Source organism: Pleurodeles waltl, chromosome 9 (assembly GCF_031143425.1).
Source record: "Pleurodeles waltl isolate 20211129_DDA chromosome 9, aPleWal1.hap1.20221129, whole genome shotgun sequence".
NCBI lineage: Eukaryota > Metazoa > Chordata > Amphibia > Caudata > Salamandridae > Pleurodeles > Pleurodeles waltl.
The window spans coordinates 810,555,974-810,578,433 of record NC_090448.1 but is presented as its reverse complement, the minus strand read 5'-3'; the positions used below and the strand labels follow the sequence as shown (position 1 = coordinate 810,578,433).

Genomic DNA, 22,460 nt, shown 5'->3' with positions numbered 1-22,460 from the left:
TTGCATTATCCACAGATCACTACATAATAGAGGACCTCATCTGTTAAAGACTTTGGCAACTTTCTACAAACCAACTAGAGCCCTCAGATCGGCAGCCACAGCTTTAGCCATACTCCCCAAGATTAAGAAAGCTAGAGGGGGTGGTGCCACTATGGAATATTGCGGAGCTAAATTATGGAACTCCCTCAACATCCGACTAATTAGTCACAAACTAAACTTTCGGAGCACAATTAAAACCTGGCTTTTTAAACTCTAGTTCCTGTCTCTGGTTTTGTTGTGGTCCAACAGCGCTGCGAGGCCTCCAGGTAGTTTTGTTGCTCTACAAATTCAAATAACATAACATAATATATATGTGTGTGTGTGTTCGATGCCATGTGTAGCTGCAGATACACTGAAGGAACTAATTTAGGACCCAGTTCAGTTACTTCGTCAACATCAACTTCACCAGCAAGTTCTCCTCCTGAAGACATGAAAGGCTTTCATTAATTACTGGAACCAGCTTCTAAAATATTTGACCTATCTCTCCTGGCAAAGCAGACAATGTTTTGTGTGACTTAAAGGACTCTGCCAAAAAATCAGTCTGCTCTATTCCCATTATCAACTAGGTTTGTGAAGAAGGGCTTAAACTTATAAAAAACCCCAGCATCTGTTGCTGCAGTTATCCCCAGGCTAGATACAAAAATATAATTCTCTGGATGATGTATACACACCTCTTGATAGGTCATCCACGACTAGATTGAGTGGTCCTACAGGCTGCCCAGCGAAGATCCAGAAATCCTTCTGTCCACTGTTTAGCACCCCTGAACAAGGAGGGCAGAGGCCTAGACAACATTGGTAAACATTTAGCAGCAATGGCAGCTACATCCATTTGGGTGTCTTGTACGCTGGCTAATCTTGGTCGCCACGACCAGCAAACGTGGCCGGATTTTTCTCACCTACTGGAGTTCCCATCAGACCAGAAAATAAGCAAGGGGCATCTTGCAGGAAGGGGCTAGATCATTGTCTGAAATTAAACACTGCCAGTGAAAACTCAACTGTATTCAGACGGATGGCAGGTATAGTGGTAATACGCTGACCGGGTTGGCTAAAGTGACCTTTCAGCCCTGGAGTACAATCAAATTTTAGATATGCCCTTCAATTGGAAGAATTTGTTCGGGATACAGATGGCACTGCAGGCCATTAAAGCTGATACGGATACTGAGCACTCTGTCGGGACGCTGCAGCAATGGCATTTTCAGCCCTTTTGTTGAGGAAGAGGACAATACAGTATGACCGTCCTTTCAGTCCTCCCAATATCTGCCATATTCACAACTGGGATATCAACCTCAATACACTGAACAGCAATCTTACAGGGCCTCCATTATTTTCTTTTTTGCATACTCGAGACAACCAGCACGAGGGGGATCCCCAGGTACAGGAAACTCCCAGGGCACCAATAAAAGACAGTGACTATTTTCAAGCTCTTGTCACCTCGCCACTTCAGGACAAACCGTTAAGCCACTATCTCCCTGCCTTTTAAAATCCATGGGTGAGCATACCCTCAGATAGAAGGGCACTAGACATCGTCCATCATGGTCACACCCTGGAATTCATTCAAAAGCCTACCCATTCTCACAAGGGAAAGCATCAACAGCTTGCTCTTTTAAAGCAGGACATAGCTCTACTTTTCTCAAAGGGAGCTATCGAGAATGGTCCTTTGCAGCAACATGGCAGCGTTTTCTATTCAGACTTTTCACATCTGGGAAATGGAGGGGGGGGGTTATGGATCTCTGGCAGCTCAACAAATATATAAACAATTGTTCAGATGCTGTCCCGGCAAATCATATTGCTAGTCAAGAAAGAGAGTTTCATGATGTCACTTGGACACATACTTTCACCTTCCCATCCATGTGAAACACTGGCGATTTCTAAGATTCGAGGTGGGAGGGTGTCTATCAATTCAAGTTTCTACCGTTTGTCCCGAGAGCAGCTCCTAGGACCTTCACCAAATGCATGGCGTCAGTGGCTGCCTTCCTGAGAAGATTGGGACACCAGGTATTACCTTACCTGGATGACTGGTTGATCAAAGGGCCTATTTCTCTCTGCAACAAAAATCTACCATGGCTTGTCAGCAGCTCTGAGTCTCTGGGGATGAAATTGAATGAGGCCTCCATGGCAATCAGTTATTGCTAGGAGCAGTTCTGTACACCATGGTTCCCATTATGTACCTGACAACAGAACAAGTCCAAAAGATGAGGGGGAGAGGGCCCCTTTAATTGCAGAAGTCTGTTTCCGTAAGTGTGTTCAAGTCTGTGCTGGGAATGGTATCTTTATACATTTTATTGATGAACTGTTGCCTACACATGAGACAGTTACTGTAACAATTTGGATGCATAATGGATACAGCTGTGTAGTTCATTTGTTAACTTCACCCCTCCAGTGAAGAAAACTGTCATGGTGGGGAAGGGAAGTAAACATTTCTCAGTCTCTTTGGCTGCAACTCAACCATTTTTTTATGATGACAGAATGCTTCTCTAGAAGGATGGTGGGCTCCTTTTCAGGAGCCGGGATCAAAGGAAAATGGTCTGTTGAAGCTCAAATGCACACTAGTTTCCTAGAACTTGTGGCCGTTTCTCTGAGGCTGTAATGTGTTCCTGCCCAGAAATTTGCAATTCCTCGGTCCCAGTCAAAACACTATCACTGCATTATTCTGTCTTGCCAAACCAGGGGAAACCAGATCAAAAAGCCTCTCCTCCCAAGCCCAGCTTGTATCGAAGTGTTCGGTGGCATGTGTTGCTGCAGATACACATGCTTGCATAGTCCGCCGTCTGGTGTTGGGTCGGAGTGTTACAAGTTGTTTTTCTTCGAAGAAGTCTTTTCGAGTCACGAGGGACTCCTCCCACTTCGGTTCCATTGCGCATGGGCGTCGACTCCATCTTAGATTGTTTTTTTTCCGCCATCGGGTTTGGACGTGTTCCTTTTCGCTCCGTGTTTCGGGTCGGAAAGTTAGTCAGAATCAACGGAAAATTCGTCGGTATTGTTTTGTTCGGTATCGGGATAGTTAGGGCAAATCGACACCGAGCCTTAAAGAGCTCCGGTAACCCTTCGGGGTATTTTCGATCCCCCGTCGGGGCCTGGTCAGCCCGACCGCGTGCAACATCGAGACTGATGGAACGGACCCCGTTCCGATTCTGTCCTAAATGCCTCAGTAAATATCTTATACAGACCAACATTTGGTCTGTAACTTGTGCCTGTCCCCCGAGCACAAGGAAGAGTCGTGTGAGGCCTGTCGCGCGTTTCGGTCGAGAAAAACGCTCAGGGACCGAAGAGCCAGGAGGTTGCAGATGGCTTCCACGCCGACAGGACAACGAGGGTTCGAGGAGGAGGAGGAGGAAGAAGAAGAAACTTTCTCCATCCGCGATTCGGACTCCGAAGAATTAGACGAGCAACCAACCGTGAGTAAGACGTCGAAAGAAAGATCACACGAGAAAACAGACCAAGCCCCGGGGACGCCACTGCCAACAGGCCATGGCATAACCCCTAAAGTAGGTGACCGTCCATCGGCACCGAAAAAGGGCGAGCTGGTGCCGAAGTCGTCCGACTCAGGTCGAGACACAGGCGCGCAACACTCTCGGGACCGAGAAAGTGGTGCAGAAAAGGCTTGACACCGAGACAGCGGCACCGAAGCTACTCGACACAGAGAAAGCGGCACCGAAGATGGTCGACACCGAAAAAGAGAAAGATCTCGTTGGAGCCGAAAGCAACTAAAGACACGGTTTCGGTGCCAAAACACCCGGCAACCGAACCAAAAACCAGTTCCTACTCAGAGGAACAATCACTTTCCTCCCAACTGAAAAGACAGATTTGAGGAGGAATTACAAACTACAGAGGTAGATCACACGCAACAGCGGATCTTTATCCAAAGGGGTACAGGGAAAATCAGCACTCTTCCCCCCAATCAGAAGGAAAAGGAAGCTTGACTTCCAGCAACAAGACAAGCCACCACAAGCAAAGGTGGGAAAGAGGGCAACTCCACCACCCTCTCCACCCCAGTCAACTCATGTATCACCGGCACAGACTCCACCACCAGCTCATACCACCATGAGCCAGGATGATCAGGCAGCATGGGACCTCTATGATGCTCCAGTATCGGACAATAGCCCAGAGTCGTACCCAACTAAACCCTCACCATCTGAGGACAGTACAGCATATGCACAGGTGGTAGCTAGGGCAGCCGAATTTCATAATGTATCTCTACATTCGGAGCCTATTGAGGACGACTTCCTCTTTAACACCCTGTCCTACACCCACAGCCATTATCAAAGCCTTCCCATGCTCCCGGGAATGCTAAGGCACGCTAAACAGATTTTCAAGGAGCCTGTTAAAAGCAGAGCAATAACTCCAAGGGTGGAGAAAAAATACAAGGCAACGCCCACAGACCCTGCTTTTATTACATCACAACTGACACCAGATTCAGTAGTCGTAGGAGCAGCTCGTAAAAGAGCCAACTCGCAGACATCAGGCGACGCACCACCTCCGGACAAGGAGAGCCGCAAGTTTGATGCAGCTGGGAAAAGGGTTGCGGCACAAGCTGCAAATCAGTGGCGCGTCGCCAACTCGCAAGCGCTCCTAGCGCGATACGACGGGGCCCATTGGGACGAGATGCAACATCTCATCGAGCACCTCCCCAAAGAATTCCAGAAACGAGCGAAACAAGTGGTTGAAGAGGGGCAAAATATCCAACAACCAAATACGTTCTTCTATGGATGCAGCAGATACAGCTGCAAGAACAATAAATACTGCTGTGACAATCAGGAGGCACGCATGGCTGCGCACATCTGGCTTCAAACCTGAGATACAACAGGCAGTGCTCAATATGCCGTTCAATGAACAGCAATTGTTTGGCCCAGAAGTGGACACTGCAATTGAAAAATTGAAGGACACTGACACAGCCAAAGCCATGGGCGCACTCTATTCCCCGCAGGGCAGAGGCACATATGGCACATTTCGCAAAACAACTTTCGGAGGAGGGTTTCGAGGTCAAGCCACAGAAGCCAGCACCTCACAAACAAGACCACCTACCTACCAGGGACAATATCAAAGGGTTGGCTTTCGAGGCCAATACAGAGGGGGCCAATTCCCAAGAAACCGGGGAAAGTTTCAGGGTCCCAAAACCCCTCCGAATAAACAGTGACTCACAAGTCACACAACCCCTTCACACAACACCAGTGGGGGGGAGACTAAGCCAGTTCCACAAATCATGGGAGGAAATAACAACAGACACTTGGGTCTTAGCAATTATCCAACATGGTTATTGCATAGAATTTCTCCAACTCCCTCCAAACGTCCCACCGAAAACACACAAGATGTCCAAACAGCATACAGACCTTCTAGGACTAGAAGTTCAAGCATTACTGAAAAAAGACGCAATAGAATTAGTACCAAAAACACAAAAGAACACAGGAGTTTACTCACTGTACTTTCTAATACCGAAAAAGGACAAAAGTCTGAGACCAATATTGGATCTCAGAACACTAAACACCTACATCAAATCAGACCACTTTCACATGGTCACGTTACAAGACGCAATACCACTACTGAAACAGCAAGACTACATGACAACGTTAGATCTAAAAGACGCGTATTTCCATATACCGATACATCCCTCGCACAGGAAATACCTAAGGTTCGTATTCGAAGGAATACATTACCAATTCAAAGTGTTGCCATTCGGAATAACGACAGCACCAAGAGTCTTTACAAAATGTCTAGCAGTAGTAGCTGCACATATCAGCAGGCAGCAAATACACGTGTTCCCGTACCTAGACGATTGGTTAATCAAAACCAACTCGCTAACAAAGTGTTTACACCACACAGATGATGTTATACAAACCCTTTACAAACTGGGTTTCTCCATCAACTATGCAAAGTCACACCTTTTGCCGTGTCAAACACAGCAATACTTAGGAGCGACAATCAACACAACAAAAGGGATAGCCACTCCAAGTCCACAAAGGGTTCAAAATTTTCACAAGGTGATACAAGCTATGTATCCAACACAAAAGATACACGCAAAGATGGTCTTAAAACTCCTAGGCATGATGTCCTCATGCATAGCCATTGTCCCAAACGCAAGATTGCACATGCGGCCCTTACAACCGTGCCTAGCATCACAATGGTCACATGCACAGGGTCACCTTCTAGATCTGGTGTTGATAGACCGCCAAACATACATCTCGCTTCTATGGTGGAACAGTACAAATTTAAACAAAGGGCGACCTTTCCAAGACCCAGTGCCACAATACGTGATAACAGATGCTTCCATGACAGGGTGGGGAGCACACCTCAATCAACACAGCATCCAAGGACAATGGGACGTACATCAAAGAAAGTTTCATATAAATCACCTAGAATTGTTAGCAGTATTTCTAGCGTTGAAAGCATTCCAACCAATGATAACCCACAAATACATTCTTGTCAAAACAGACAACATGACGACAATGTATTATTTAAACAAACCGGGGGGAACACACTCGACACAGTTGTGTCTCCTCACACAAAATATATGGCATTGGGCAATTCACAACCACATTCGCCTAATAGCAGTTTATTCCAGGGATCCAGAACCAGCTAGCAGACCATCTCTCTCGGGATCACCAACAGGTCCACAAATGGGAAATTCACCCCCAAATCCTGAACACTTACTTCCAAATTTGGGGAACACCTCAAATAGATCTATTTGCAACAAAAGAAAACGCAAAATGCCAAAACTTCGCATCCAGGTACCCACACCGGCAATCTCAAGGCAATGCTCTATGGATGAATTGGTCAGGGATATTTGCGTACGCTTTTCCCCCTCCCCCTCTCCTTCCATATCTAGTAAACAGATTGAGTCAAAACAAACTCAAACTCATACTAATAGCACCAACATGGGCAAGACAACCTTGGTATACCACACTACTAGACCTGTCAGTAGTACCTCATGTCAAACTACCCAACAGGCCAGATCTGTTAACACAACACAAACCGATCAGGCATCCAAACCCAGCATCGCTGAATCTAGCAATTTGGCTCCTGAAATCCTAGAATTTGGACACTTGAACCTCACACAAGAATGTATGGAGGTCATAAAACAAGCTAGAAGGCCATCCACTAGACACTGCTATGCAAGTAAATGGAAAAGATTTGTTTGTTACTGCCATAATAATCAAGTCCAACCAAGTCCAACCATTGCATGCATCTCCAAAAGATGTAGTAGGATATTTACTACATCTACAAAAATCAAATCTAGCTTTCTCTTCCATAAAAATACATCTCTCAGCAATATCTGCTTACCTGCAGATTACTCATTCAACTTCCCTATTTAGAATACCTGTCATTAAAGCGTTTATGGAGGGCCTAAAGAGAATACCACCAAGGACACCACCTGTTCCTTCATGGAACCTCAACATTGTCTTGACAAGGCTCATGGGTCCACCTTTCGAACCCATGCATTCTTGTGAAATGCAATACTTAACGTGGAAAGTTGCATTTCTCATTGCCATCACATCTCTAAGAAGAGTAAGTGAAATACAGGTGTTTACCATACAAGAACCATTTATTCAAATACACAAAAATAAGGTCGTTCTAAGAACAAATCCAAAATTCTTACCAAAGGTTATCTCACCTTTCCACTTAAACCAAACAGTGGAATTACCAGTGTTCTTCCCACAGCCAGATTCAGTAGCTGAAAGAGCACTACATACATTAGACATCAAGAGAGCGCTAATGTACTACATTGACAGGACAAAAGAAATTAGGAAAACAAAACAACTATTTATTGCCTTCCAAAAACCTCATACAGGAAATCCAATTTCAAAACAAGGTATCGCCAGATGGATAGTAAAGTGCATCCAAACCTGCTATCTTAAAGCAAAGAGAGAACTGCCTATTACACCAAAGGCACACTCAACCAGAAAGAAAGGTGCTACTATGGCCTTTCTAGGAAATATTCCAATGACCGAAATATGTAAGGCAGCAACATGGTCTACGCCTCATACGTTTACCAAGCACTACTGTGTAGATGTTATCTGCACAACAGGCCACAGTAGGTCAAGCCGTACTAAGAACTTTATTTCAAACTACTTCAACTCCACCGCTTTTGGGGAGATAACTGCTTACTAGTCTATGCACAGCATGTGTATCTGCAGCAACACATGCCACCGTACTGAAAATGTCACTTACCCAGTGTACATCTGTTCGTGGCATTAGTCGCTGCAGATTCACATGCGCCCACCCTCCTCCCCGGGAGCCTGTAGCCATTTAGAAGTAGATCTTGAACATTTGTACATTTGTAAATATATTACATTAAACCTTAATTTTGTACATACGTATTTGTTCCATTGCATGGGCACTATTATTAGCATACACAACTCCTACCTCACCCTCTGCGGGGAAAACAATCTAAGATGGGAGTCGACGCCCATGCGCAATGCAACCGAAGTGGGAGGAGTCCCTCGGTCTCGTGACTCAAAGACTTCTTCGAAGAAAAACAACTTGTAACACTCCGACCCAACACCAGACGGCGGACTATGCACAGCATGTGAATCTGCAGCGACTAATGCCACGAACAGATGTACAACTGGGTAAGTGACATTTTCATTTTGATACATGGCATCTCCCTGCTAGTCTAACATATACCAGGCGTCAGTTTCTGGGTGGACTCCTAGCAGGGCCGCGACTCCATGCCAAGAATGGGAAATGAATTGAACACGTTTGTCTCCGATCTTCCAAAAGTGGGGTACCCCAAATCTGGATCTCGTTTCAGCTCTATTCAACAAAAATACAGAATGTTTGCAAGCAGGTTCCCTCACTCCTGGGGGAATGCTCTTCAGGTATGATGGGCACGGATGTTTGCTGATGCATTTGAGCCCTTTCCTATCATTCCCGGGGTAATACACAACATGAAGGAGCCATGCAATCTCATTCTCCTATCACTGGCATGTCAGAGACCATATTCGTACACAGAACTCTTCCTCTTGTCTGGGTGGGTGTCCACACATCCAAATTCCATCAATAGAGAACCTGCTTTCAATGAGCAATGACCAGGTCTTGTATCCTCAATCTATTCTTTGGCATATCACCTGACGACAGTGAATTTGAAACTGAGTATACCACTAGAATTCCAGTCAATCCTGGAACAGTCGGGCGTTTTCCATAAATAGTCTTATGTGGTAAAATGAAAGATTCTGCTCCTGCTGTTGTAAACAGTATGCAGTGGTTTCTTTCTTCTCCAGAACAGTTACTGCCATCTTCTTTACCTTGCGAAGTTTGACTTGGCACACTCCTCTCAAAGTCCATTTGGCAACAATCTCTAGGTTGTGTAGAAAAACTGGTGAAATGTCCTCGGGTGAAAGACATCTGTGGTCAACTAGACTTGTGAAAATTCATGAAGGGCTTATTCAGAGCCTTTCCACCTATAAAGCCTCCTGCAATATACTGGCAGCTGAAAAGGGTGCTTTCTCAGCTCATGAAGGGACCATTTTTACCAATCCATAAAGCGGATATGAAGTATGTCTCATGGAAGAGGAGTCTGCAAAATCTAAGCCTTTACGGTCATTCAGATTTTGTGACAGTTCAGGGACAGTAAGGTGTTAAGAACAAACCTAAGTTCATCCTCCAAAATTCCATCTTCTTTCCACTTATATGAACCTATCATTCTCTCCACCTATTAAGGACCCTTATTCCACTGCAGAAAGGGCATTTCATTCCCTGGATGTCAAACGGTGATTGAAATTGTATACTTTGTTCTAAAGCGGTTAGGAAATCGGATCGGCTTCATGTTTTTTTGCTCCACCCAGGAAGAGTTACGGACTTTCAAGAAGCAGCATAGCCCATTTGGTATCTGCATTTTGCCATAAAAAAGCAGGAAGGTCTCGAGCCATGAAAGTCACTGCACATTCAACAAGCTGGGTAATCCACTGCCTTGTTTGCTAGAGTATCACTTCCAGACATTTGGAGAGTGGCAATGTTGTCAAATGCACATACTTTTGCCAACCACTATTGTGATGCAGCATGGAAAGCAGATGCTGCAGTTGGACAGGCAGTATTCAGTCATCTTTCATAAAGGTACAGATTGTAAATGCAATATTTTTCAAATAGTATATTACAGCTCAATCACCACTTTATTTTTTATTTTTTTTTATTTTCAGATCGTATTTGCTTGTCACCTCTTTGGAGAGGGGTTTACTCCACTGTTTATTCTGTTTACTGCTCACTATGATCCAAGCACTGCATCTTTTATACAATCACATATTGTAGAATAAAACAAGTTACTTGTCTGCTGTGGATCTCCAGTTTTAATATCTTTCATAAATGCACATGAGTTGCCAACTTCCCGATTTTTGGCTCACCAGTTCTATACTACACCGATATCTTATTACACTGGTGCTCAAGATCTGAGGTATGCTGACTGCAGGGTAATATGATTGGTTCAGCGTCTAGTCTTGATTGTCTGGAGTTTGGGTCTTTTATTACAATGTGAATTGGTTAACAATCAAAAGCTTTTTCTATTCTGTTAATGTACTTACGTTGTACTGCTAATTTTGAATACCGCGGGACTCCCACTATGACAGCAGGGAAGATTGAAGTATAGGAATCCGTGAAAGCTACCAATACTGGAGAACCACAGTGTACAGATAACATGTTTTTTTTTACTGGTTTATCAATCTGCCATGGGTTTCTAGCCTAAGGATCAGGAGTAGTTCAAAGCCTGTAAATCTATGAATAATTTCTGTGCAGGAGAAGCACCTTTGCCGTTACTTCATCCTGCATATCCTGTTCTAGGAGATTGTCTGTAAAATCAAATCTGCTACACCTTCAAATGAAACCATGGACTAGATTCACAATGTAGCATAGGATGTTTCGGGGTACATTGGAGATTAGTTTTACTGCTAGTTGAATTCACAAAATTAGATTGGAAATAGTGTGGAAAGCTGCACCTGGTGCAGGATTTCATTCAATTCTGTGATTGTCCAATCTGTAAGGAGTTTTCGGTTTCCTTTCTTCGCTGGAAAAGTAAATGTGAAGTTTGAATATCCGCAACCTAGTTTGCGAGCATTCACAAACATCAACTAAATCACGCCTTGGGGCGTCCCAGAGCCTCACCACTTGAGCGGGTTTTCTAGGTGTGGAAATTGGCACAGAGCAGATCTCTGCAGCACAATAGAGGTTACACTGACCGAGATTCCAGTAATGAATTCCTTTTATGCTGGAATGAACCTTTTTGTTTACAGGCACTCTAGGTGAAACTTAATTTTTATAAGCACTCTACCCTCGAAACACATTATCTGAGTAAACGTGATAGATCACCTTTTATGTTGTAAGGTTCTAAAATTGTTTCATGACTAAAATGTTTAACATTTTACAACGGTTGCCAGCTGTTCAAAAAAAATGCTTATCTGCTGACCCAAATAGCAGCTAGACCCTGTTTTGGTCTTTTGTCCTACAGTGTACTGAGTTTTTCTAAATGGTGTGATATGATAGACTAAACACGTTTTGTTTGCAACTTAACTTGAATATTGTACACTTTTGTGTTACTGTGGGGCTTACACAAATTAACGTACTGTAGTCTTATACAGAATAATTCGTTATTTATTTGTATTTTTTAATTACAATGCCTTTAAAGAAAACAAGCCAAGTGACGCTCTGCAGACCTATACCTAGGCTTATTTTTTCACCAAAACACAATGCAGGTTCACTCTATTGCCTTCCGAGTGGGAGGTGGGGATTTATATGTAGGAGTAGTCTTTGCTCCCTCAAAGTGTCATAATTGTCAAGGCTGTCTTAATGTGATTGACAAGAGTTCAAAACGGCCCTGAGTCTGAACTTGTCAATTGAATGAGTTAATAATTAACATGCAATTTCGAGGCAAATTATTTGAATACTCGTCTCCTAATTTCCCCTCCTGCTCCCAGATGTCACTCTCCCATAACTGTCATTGGCATAGAGGCGGTGAAGCAAAAGTCTTGGTTTCACTTTAGTGAAATTGCCGGTAATAAAGTTTGTCAAACATGGTTCTTAGGAGCTATTCAATGCACTTATAGCCTCCTTCAAAGAGCGCCTAGTACTCATGCCAGTTGGAAATGAAAGTTCTAAAGCTCAACTGTTGCCCTGATTGTATCCTATTCAGACTGCATGAAGTTTGGTCTGAATGGTTAGTTTGGAACTTGCAAATATTTGTCATACTGATGCACAAATTAGCTTCTAAACTTTACAGTTGGTTATTTATTAGGTCATGTCCAAAGACCCAACTCACTGGGCCTGGCTACGTGAGCGTCCTCCCCACCACAGCGGAGCCATCCGCAGCTACCTGAAGAACGACGAGGATTCATTCCCCCGAGGACCTGGCTTTACTCCAGTTAGCTGCAAGCTCTGCAGGCAGGCCGGGAGCTGCAGTTCTGAGGGCACTGTAAATACCTCTCCAGAGAGTGATCCGTTTCAGTTTTCAGACAAGTGGTCCCAGGACCTGCTCATTCTACCCCCAGACATTGTTTTGGATCCAGGAGCAACATACGACATACACAGTGAGTACTGCCTATTTGGCATATCTATACCTTGTACATTTTCAAGGTATTGCTTTTTTTTTATAGTGTTTGAATTAAGTCCACCAGAATTACTTGGGTTTTTTAAGGTTTCTGAAGCAAGCTTTGTAGTGTACTTTTTGTACATGCTGTCACTCATTCCCATTTGATTGGATGCTCCAGAGTTGGATCCAGAACAGGGAATGGAATAACGTTTACTAGGCCATATGTAGAGCTTTAGCCCCTTTATCATTATGAGCCCAGCCTTCACCTCACACCTAAGCGTTGCAAATTGTTCCAGCCAAGTGCCTTCTGTCTGCTTCATGGTAGATAGAATAGAGGGAGACACTCACTTCCTGTTTGAGTGGTGCTGTAGCATTATTTTGTGTAGCCCCCCCCCAAGAAGGGGCGGCAATCGTATTCACCATTCATATTGTATTTGTTCCCCCAGTTAAGGAGTAACCCTTCCCGAGCTGTTTTACCTGGAAAAATTAGTACAGGTATTGCACTTTTTTAGGTTGAGCATACCATTTAGCGCAGCAGTTTGGTTTATTAAAGACATTTTGGGGACATTCAGAAAGTTGCCCTAGGAATGCATTTTACCTGCTACTTACCATTGGCTTTGTGGTTTGTAACTCACATATTCTGGCTTTCTGTTTGCTGACTTTATTTGATTTTGGCTCTCCAGCTTGTTTGTCCTGCCCATTGCCTGAACCTTCTTTACTGGATTTTTCCACAAACTCACTTTCTGTAGACAGGCCTTTAAATCTTACCTTGTCACATTTGCTGGACATTCAAAGACCAGGTCAGTGTCAAGCTGTGTCTTCCGAGTGAGCTTGGTGTTTAATTTGCTTTCACTGTCTTCAAAGTGAATGTTTATAGGAATGTGTGCAGATTATTCTCGCCCTCTCTCTGAGCTACATAAGGGTTATGTTACAGCATCAAATGGAGCACAGTATAACATGGGATAACAGATTTTTCTTTCACTTGATAGGTTAGTGGTTTATTGCTGCAACACAAATCCTTGTTATTTGCAGTTAATAAATTATAATCCTTCTAATATAGCAGTGAGCCATGAATGACATGACACTGTCCACCTTGTAACCCCCTGTTTTATGCAACAAAAATCTTGTACATTGATTTACAGACTTCAATCGTTTGTCAATGTATAATATGTAGGTTATGTAAAGTGCTCTGACACACTGCACTGGGAGGAGTAGGACTATAAAAGAAGTAAAATAGTGGCATTTACATTGTTTGTGCAAATACTGGGACACACCAGCGCATTTGACATCATTTCTCATATAAATGGGGTCTGAACAAAGTCAAAAGCATCCCTTAAAGGCTCACAGCTTATCACTTCACATGTGTTCCTTTCCCCCTCCTTTCCATTTGCATCCATCCCAGTGTCAAGGCGGCCCCCAACCATGATCAGATTGGAACAAAAGGAGGCCTGATGGCCCCTTAACGTCGAGCTTTATCTTTTGCCCAGATGGAAGGGAAAATAAATGTAAACAAAGTCCCCAATTATCTTCGCCACTTTGCCTAACACCCCCCCCCCCACACCCCCCCCACCCCCAAAAAATATGCATATTGCTGGTTAGAACAAAAGCAGACGATGGTGCAAATGTGTCCCGGTGTCTGAATTACAACAGGACAAGTTCAGCCATGGCAAATAGGTGCAGCCGTTTTTCACAAACACCACTGCTCTTGAATCACCTCAAAACGCATTTTCTTCCCTGTCTTTGGAACACACTTCCAGGAGCTTACTCTATTTTCACGTGCAGTGACACGACGACAACCAGAAAATACATTGAGCCCCAAGCTCTGTGTTAAAATACAAAGTATACCCTTTCATGGCTATTCATGAGTACCACAACTTACCATCCTGCTTTGGAGCACACAACAATAAAACACCTCTTTAGTGGTCATTCTGAACTACACTTACCAGGCCAGACATTACATTACATACATCTGTACATCATGCTTTTTTTAAAAAGAATATATAATTGCAAATAGTAGATTTGGAATGTTTATAAACTTTCAACTATATTGCACATCTTCCACACAGCTGTACAACGTGGCTTAAAACATAAATCCAAATACAGAGATTTTGAACATTTCTTGCCATGTTGTACTGCTGTGCTGCTTGGTTAAAAGCTGAAACATATAAAGTGAACATAAAAGCATTAACCGCATCATAGCATTAAAAAAAAAAAAAAATCATGCTGCTCTACAGCTGTGCGGCATGGCACAAAAATATTAGCAAACCAAATAGATCTTTCTCAGGCAAGACCTGTTGGCTTTGCCAATGCTAGTTTCTTCCCTGAAACTTGACCAAAGGACACAGCTAGTGCCTGCCAAAGGTTAGCACAAATCCCTTGACCCTGTCTATGGTCACGAAATTAGATAATGAGGCTTGAGCTCTATGCCCAGCTGAATTAGTGATTGTTGTTAGAGATTCCCTGCCCCTTTTTTGTTGCTCTTTCAGAAGTTGAAGCCTCCAATGTCCCACCTTAGTACTTACTGCAGAGGAATGTAGGGCCGTTCCTCTGCACTAGTATGTGCCTTTGGTATAAGGCCGTGCCTTGGATATCCTGCTTTTTCTTGGTTGCTCCTTATTGTTTTACCCTCTCTTTTGGCTGGCACTGTAGTTCTAGCTTGTGTGCAGAACACGGAGCTTTTACTGTGCTGTGTAGATCTGGGCATAACTTAACAGGTACCTCATGTAACTTTCCCGTTTTAGTATAGAATTTAGATTTTCCTAGCCTTGGTATCGGAAAGGCTAGATTTTATTAAAGACAATGAGGCGAGTATTATGCTTTACTTTTCTCACTTTATTAAACAGCAGCCAAGAACTACAAATCCCAGAATCCCTGGGAAAAGAACTACAAAATACATCACAATGGGGCTAACCGTTGCTTGAGCCCCATAATAACAATCTTGACAGAGCATGAAGCCCTATTTTCTTGTGAACGTCAGTCAACCGAGTAATCTGAAAATAACCATAATATTCCATAGAGAATCAAAGCAGAGAGGAAATCCTTGCAGAAGTCCTTAACGAAAGGATAGAAAACTGTAGAACAGGATGACTCGTGTGAAGATCCAAATCCAAGAGGCGATGAAAGATGGTCAGCCGGTGAGGGTTATGAGGAGGGATAATACTCGCCTCCTTGTCTTTAATAAAATCTAGCTTTTCTGACACCAAGGCTAGAAAATCTCAATTTTATTACAAGACAGGAGGCCCGTATTATGCTTATTCAAAGCTATGAAATAACAGTTTGTAAAGGATGATCGACAGGTTTACAATAGAAAGGTCCAAACGTACTAACGTTTGACCAATCTGCAGATCTGAGGATATCCTGTAAACTAGAACCAGACCAAAAGGCACAAGAAGCTGTAGCTACTTTAACGGAATGGGTGCCATAAAAGTCGGTAGGGACCCCAGCCAAAGACATCAGCCACTCTACCCAATGAGCCAAAGTGGGAGATGAAACAGGTTTGTGGGGTTTCTGAAAGGAAATAAGTAATTGAGATGAGGAAGGAACCCTGAGATCTGTAGTTCGTGAAACATAAGTTTTAAGCAATTACTGACAGTTTAGGCTGAGAGGGGAAAAAAGGGATAGAGGACAGAAGACAAATTGGTTTTGGTACATCTAAATACAATAAAATACACACCTAAAGCGGAAACATGAAAGGAGGAAACATCCAGAGCCTTCACAATCCGAAACACGTTTGATATATACTAGACAGAGGAGCATAGTCAGTTTAGCAGACAGATGTTTCAAAGAAAGATCAGCATTATCGGGCCATGAAATAAGAAGACAAAGGACGGAGTTCACATCTCACATGGAAATGTATTTGGGAGCTGGAGATTTGGAAAAACGTACTCCTTTTAAAAGACGACAAACCAAAGGGTGTTCTCCCACTGGTCTGCCATCTACCCTGACGTGTTCTGAAGAGATTGCACACCTATAGGTATTGACAGTACCATAAGCCTTACCTTGGGAATCTAGGGAAGCCAGGAAATTTACAACTAAGGTAAGATCTTCTGAAACAGTATTGGAATTCCTGCCCACACACCAGCTAGACCATACTGACCAGGCGGAGCGGTAGGCCCTTGAAGTACCCGGAGCCCAGGATTGTTGGATGAATTGGACAGCCTCTTCCGAAATTCCTGGGGTTTTCCAGGAAGCCCTGAAATCCTCCAAGCTATGAGATACAGGGAACCTTGTAATACAAGATTGTGGGGAAGACCCTGAGAGTTCAAGAGAAGATCGGGGAAGGGAGGAATCAAGACCGTAAGGTCTGACCAGAGTTCTAATAGGGTGGGATACCAAGGCTGATACTGCCAGAATGGAGTGATGAGAACTGGAGAAGAACATTGTCTGCGAACGTGAGCCAAGACCAGAGCAATAAATCGGAAGGGGGTAAAAGCGTACAGGAGAGGAGGCCAAGCTTGAAGGAAAGCATTGTTATCTAAGGCCAAATGATCTGGTCTCCAACTGAAGAAGGTTGGAAGTTGGGAATTGAGCCTTGAGGCAAAAAGGTCTATGGAAATAGTTCCGAAGATGGAAGAAAGGAGTTTGAATATGGAAGGGTGAAGACTCCAATCACTTGAATCCTGGAGTGTCTTGAGAACCAATCGGCGACCACATTCAGATTGCCTGGGAGATATTCTGCTCTGACTGAGATGTTTTTGTGGAGACAGAACTACCAGAGACTCTTGGCCAAAAGAGCCAAAGGTTTGGATCTTGTTCCACCAAGGCGATTTATGTATGTTATGGCCGATAGGTTGTCCATTCTCAAGAAGAATGGAGCACTTTACTTTGTCTTTTGTAAGTGACTGGATGGCAAAGGAACCTGCAAGCATCTCTAAACAGTTTATGTGCAGTGACGTGTCTTGAACGGACCATGGACCCCCCTGTCGAGAGTGGACCACATCTTGTGCCACAACCTGTCAGACTTGCATCTGACTCTAAGACAAGATCTGGGGCGGCAGAGAAAATTGTTCTCCCGTTCCAGGTGTCTAAATGACTCATCCACCATGTAAGTTCTTCCCTGGACTCTGCATCTAGGATAACTTCATCTGAATAAGAGACCTTTCTGAAGGTGACTGATTTTTAACCTCTGGAGGGCTCTGTAATGAAGGGGTCCTGGAAAAATGGCCTGAATGGAGGTAGACAGGAGGCCTAAGAGACGAGCTAGAGCTCTCCGGGAAGAACAAGGGAGAGACAAAGCATGCTGAATCTCCTTTTTCAGGGAGACTTTGTGTTGTGGAAGCTGGAGAAGTGACTCTGTAGTGTTGACTAGGGACCCTAAGAACTTGAGAGATTGAGAAGGAATTAAAGCAGACTTTTGAAGATTTATGAGGAAGCCTAGTCGAGAAAGAAGGTCTTGACACCAGTTTAGTTCAGTCACGAAGGAAGATTTGTCCTGAGCCATAATAAGGAAGTCGTCGAGATCAACAAGTCTTATCCCTTGAGCCCTGAGGAACGCTACTACAGGTTTGAGGATCTTGGTGAAACACCAAGGGGCCGAGGAAAGACCGAAGGGAAGAGTTTTTAATTGAAAGAAAGAATTTTGACACTGGAATTGAAGAAATTTCCTGAAAGCGGGATGGACAGGAACTGAAAGTTGGGCGTCCTGAAGATCTATCCAGACTAACCAGTCGTTGTGAAGGAGATCTGAGATGGAGGATAGTTTTCATATTGAAATGATAAACAACAAAATTGTTGAACTCTTTAAGATTTGACGGGACAATGTTTTTTGTTCTTTTGAACCGAAAAGATGTTGCTGAGAAATCTGGAAGGGTCGAAAACCACTTCCTCAATAGCCTGCTTTGATAGTTGTATTGTACCTCGTCGTGAACGAGGTGAAACTGATTGCGAGAAAAGAGGGCGAAGAAGAAGTTGCTGATGAGTTTGGTAAAGATCTATGCAATAGCCTTGCACAGTCTGAATTATCCAAGGATCGGACGTTATAGAAAGCCAAGCGTTCAAACATAAAGCTAGTCTGCCTCCCACTGGAGGCAGGCCAGAACTGAAAGTTCTTAACTGCAAGTTGTTCTAGTTTAGATCTGTAACCCCTGTCGAGGCCTCAGCGGAACCGACTGGGGTTTGTACCCCTGGCAGCCGTCAAGCTGATTGCCTTAGGAATAGAAGCATTTGTTGAGGGATTGTCCTTGTTGAGAAGCGGCTGGCAAAATGACTTTCCTTTGCCGGCCCTTCCAAAAACACGATTGGAAAATTATTTTTATGGAGAAATGGGTTTTGTCTAAGGAGTTGAAGGTAGAGACTTATTTACTCATCTCTTTTATGAAAGTCTCCAAAAAGGCCATCAGCATTAGGACTTTCCTACTTGGAAGCTAGAGAGCTGAGCTTAAGGTCGATCCTAAGAAGGCTCTTCCACCGCTCTTGAGATGTAGACATTGGCATTGCCTAACATACAAATCGCCCATTTAGCCCAGTTGGAAAGCATATCTGAATCCACCTGTGAATCTTCCATTTTTGCTTCCTCAGCCAAGTCAAAGATTGTAGTGAGGGGTCCCACAAGGTCCAAAAGTCTGTCCTGACAGTTCGACCAGGCACGGTCCACACCTTTTTTAGGGTCCTTCCCAAATTTGGTAAAGAGTAGCATATTAGGGTCAATGGCGGGGGTATCAATCCCTTTAGAAGGAAAGGAGGGTCTGGGACATTCGGACTTTAATTTTTTCTGGATGACTTGTCAAGAGGATGCCTAAGGTAAAAGGAAACCTAGTCCGAAACATGGTTGGAAGGGAACCATTTTGAGGAATTGGGATGATAAATGGATGTGGGGGGTCAAACATGGGGTCACCATCAGGGTCCACCAGATCCTCTGGCACAAAGTGAGGGGAATTATGAGGAGGAATTTACGCTTTTTCTCCGGAGGCCCATCATATAAGTCATCATTAAACATCTCTTGCAAGACATCGTCCCAATCACTGTGTCCCGTAAATGCAAAATATTAAGAGGGGAGGAAGGGAGCCTCGAAACATTCGCCTCTCGGGTTGGAGGCCCAAACTTGGAAGAAACACCTTTTGTAAAGCTCATGGGAATGACACGTTTCCTACCTCTCAAAGGAGGATTAACCTTAGGTGCGTGAAGCATCTTGGAAATGGAGGCTACGTTTTTGGATATGTCTAACATAGGCACAAACTGCGTGTTGGACTGAATCCTTGATACAGGATTTCAAATTATCCTTTATAGATTGTTTGGTCATCCTCAGACATACTGGGCAAAAGTTTAAAATTTAAAAGAAAAAAGAATGACAAATGTAAAGAACAGGCTGAAAACCCGGTCAATGGTGAAGAAAAAACAGGGAAAAAAGGGTTAAAAACCCAGGCTGGTAAAAGGGGAAATGACCATCTGTTGCAGGGGCTGGACGGGCGTGGGAGGCCAAACCAGGAAGTTAACGCACAAAAGACCTCACCAGCTGGTGGAAGAAGGGCAGACACGTTGTAGGCCGGAACCAAAGGCAAGCGTGCGTCGGTGGAATGAGGAACCAGCAGTAGATGCAAGGTAAAAAAAAATACCTCAGGCAGCACGGAACGAACGTTATAAGAACGTTCTAAACGCCCGCCTGCGAGGAAAATGCAGAAAGGGACGCACAAGCGTGAAGCAAACACAACGGGGCGCAATACAAAGCGGCTGAAAATACATGTATAGATATGATAAAACGTGAAAAAACTTGTAATTCACATGCAATAACAAATAGAAGTATAAATGGCAAGCAGGGAACTAGTCTTGACTGAGCGCACCAAGCCCTCTTTTCTTGCTGCTCGCAGCCAAGATGTTATGGGGCTCGTTGCGTGATTGGTTAGCCCCATTGTAATGTATTTTGTAGTTCTTTTCCCAGGGATTCTGGGATTTGTAGTTCTTGGCTGCTGTTTATTAAAGTGAGAAGTAAAACATAATACGAGCCTGCTGTCTTGTAATATTCTCTTGGTCTGCGGACTTGGTGAATCTGGTTCTGGAAGTCCAGGTTATAGGATTTTTTTTTTTTTGTCTTTGTGACAGTTTAGTCTGCATCATGCACTGGATGCAGCTGCCTCTATTGAAATCTAGTGCTATTCCAGCTGCTAATCCGTAACTTAAGATACGGAAATCTGAGTTTTTATTTATTTATCCCATCATATGCAGGCTCCCTCAGGACTGTGATTAGCCCAGTGTCAGTTGATTGCCTAACTTATTAGGTGAGCACAACCTACTTATGGGCTACTAATGCAGAAATAGAAACCAAATCGTAACACTGTATTCTCTGAATGCTGTCCTGTAGAATATTTTGCTAATGAAGGAAAAATGGCTAAACTGCTTGGGCAACTACTCCAGTTGATCTTTCTTTAGAAAGGTGCAGCTTTTGATCAGGAAGTTCAGGTTTTACTTGAATCCTGGGCAGGCAGCTATCTCCCTTATGCTTTCAGATGGACAGCAGGATGATTCATTGAGTATTACATTTGTACTGATTAGTGTATCTAAACCATGCTGTGTTCCACAGTACTCAATTCATCCTAAGTCATGAAGCATATTCACGGTTTCCAGTTCAAAAAGCAGTTTAATCACCCTGAACTTAGAAATTCGATTGTGTAGGCAGGTTTTCCAAATGACATGTATCGGAGTGGTAATGAGCATTAGTGCTGGATTTAATTGAAATGTCCTTTTCAGAGTTTGGCTTCCTTTGTAGTGAATGGTCATTGTTTTCCATCCATAACTAATTATAAATACATCCATTTTATTCAGCATGTTGACAGTAGTCTGCTCGTTAGACCAACAAAGATTCCGTTTCTACACCTAATTCTGCTCCAACAAACTTCTCTCCAAAGAATAGTAGTAATAAGCTTTTAGCATGCTTACTGTGGCAACACACTGATTTTAACCCACGGATTGGACTCTGGCAATCCTCCCTGAAACTCCGATCCTCACATGGTACACTTCTCGATCACTTGTTTTAATGTCTAAACATCCTCCTCACGAGGAGGCTTTTAGCTTTGTGTCTTCGCCCCTTTCTGGGAAGTGTACCAGATAGTCCTTCCTTTTTGCTTCATACCAACTTTGTATATTTTGTCAAAGCATTGATCCATGCTGCACGTCCTGCTCAGTAAAAAAACAACCCCCCTTAGTGTATGAGTGGGGTGGGGGGGGGGCATGTAGGGGTGCTGGCAGAAGGCACGGCTGAAGATGGGATATGCTTGCAAAGAACCTGGTGGCTGTTATCCAAAGGTGAACACTTTAATGATATGTTTTCATTTAGTCTATACACTTTCTTTTTTTCTTTTCCTTTTAGTTCTTCAAGAACCATTGGTTGGACTAGAACCTGGCGGCACAGCCATAGCATGGCCCCTGTAGCAATGACCTGCAAAAACCAGAGATTCTGGCAGAGGATTTATGCTTCACCCTCCGCAAGGCGGCAAAGACCTTGCACAGGTTCACTGTTCACGAGACCCAGGATTGAAAGCACTTTACGTAGTTTTGAAGCTCTTGGATGGAAGGGCGATATGGAAATTGTACAAAGCTATTTAAGTTATTGTTTAAATATTTAAAATTGTTTACTGGTGTCTTTTTTTGCTTCCTGTATATAGAAAATGTATATTTGATATTGTATTGGATGGGAAGATTGTGAATAAAACATCAAGGAACACAATTGTGTTGTGTATGCGAACTGAAAGGGGATTCTAGACCAAACTGGCCTGGCTAACTGCAGCTCGTATATCCCTTGTCCCATTCTTTTTAGTCCTAGGAATGATATCTTTAAATTCATTCTCCAGCAATTAAATCATCAAGGTAAAAAAACAAACCCGCCGCCCCAAACACCACCTCAACTTCCTTGTTGGTAATCTGTTATGTTGTGTTGGGGGGGGTCTACTTGACATGCTGGTGTTACTAGGCTTCAGGTGTGGACATT

At 43.5% G+C, this 22,460-nt stretch overlaps 1 protein-coding gene across 3 annotated transcripts in view; it reads left to right on the top strand.

The window, feature by feature from the left end:
* SPDYC (speedy/RINGO cell cycle regulator family member C) overlaps positions 1-22,199 on the top strand; it is a 122,004-nt gene extending 99,805 nt beyond the window's left edge. For all 3 annotated transcript variants that reach the window (XM_069208075.1, XM_069208077.1, XM_069208076.1), the window contains exons 6-7: positions 12,251-12,542; positions 21,843-22,199. In XM_069208075.1, the coding sequence (XP_069064176.1) occupies positions 12,251-12,542; positions 21,843-21,904 (354 nt within the window). In that variant the 3' untranslated portion in view covers positions 21,905-22,199. The remainder of the gene's footprint in view (positions 1-12,250; positions 12,543-21,842) is intronic.
* The last annotated feature ends 261 nt before the right edge of the window (positions 22,200-22,460 follow it).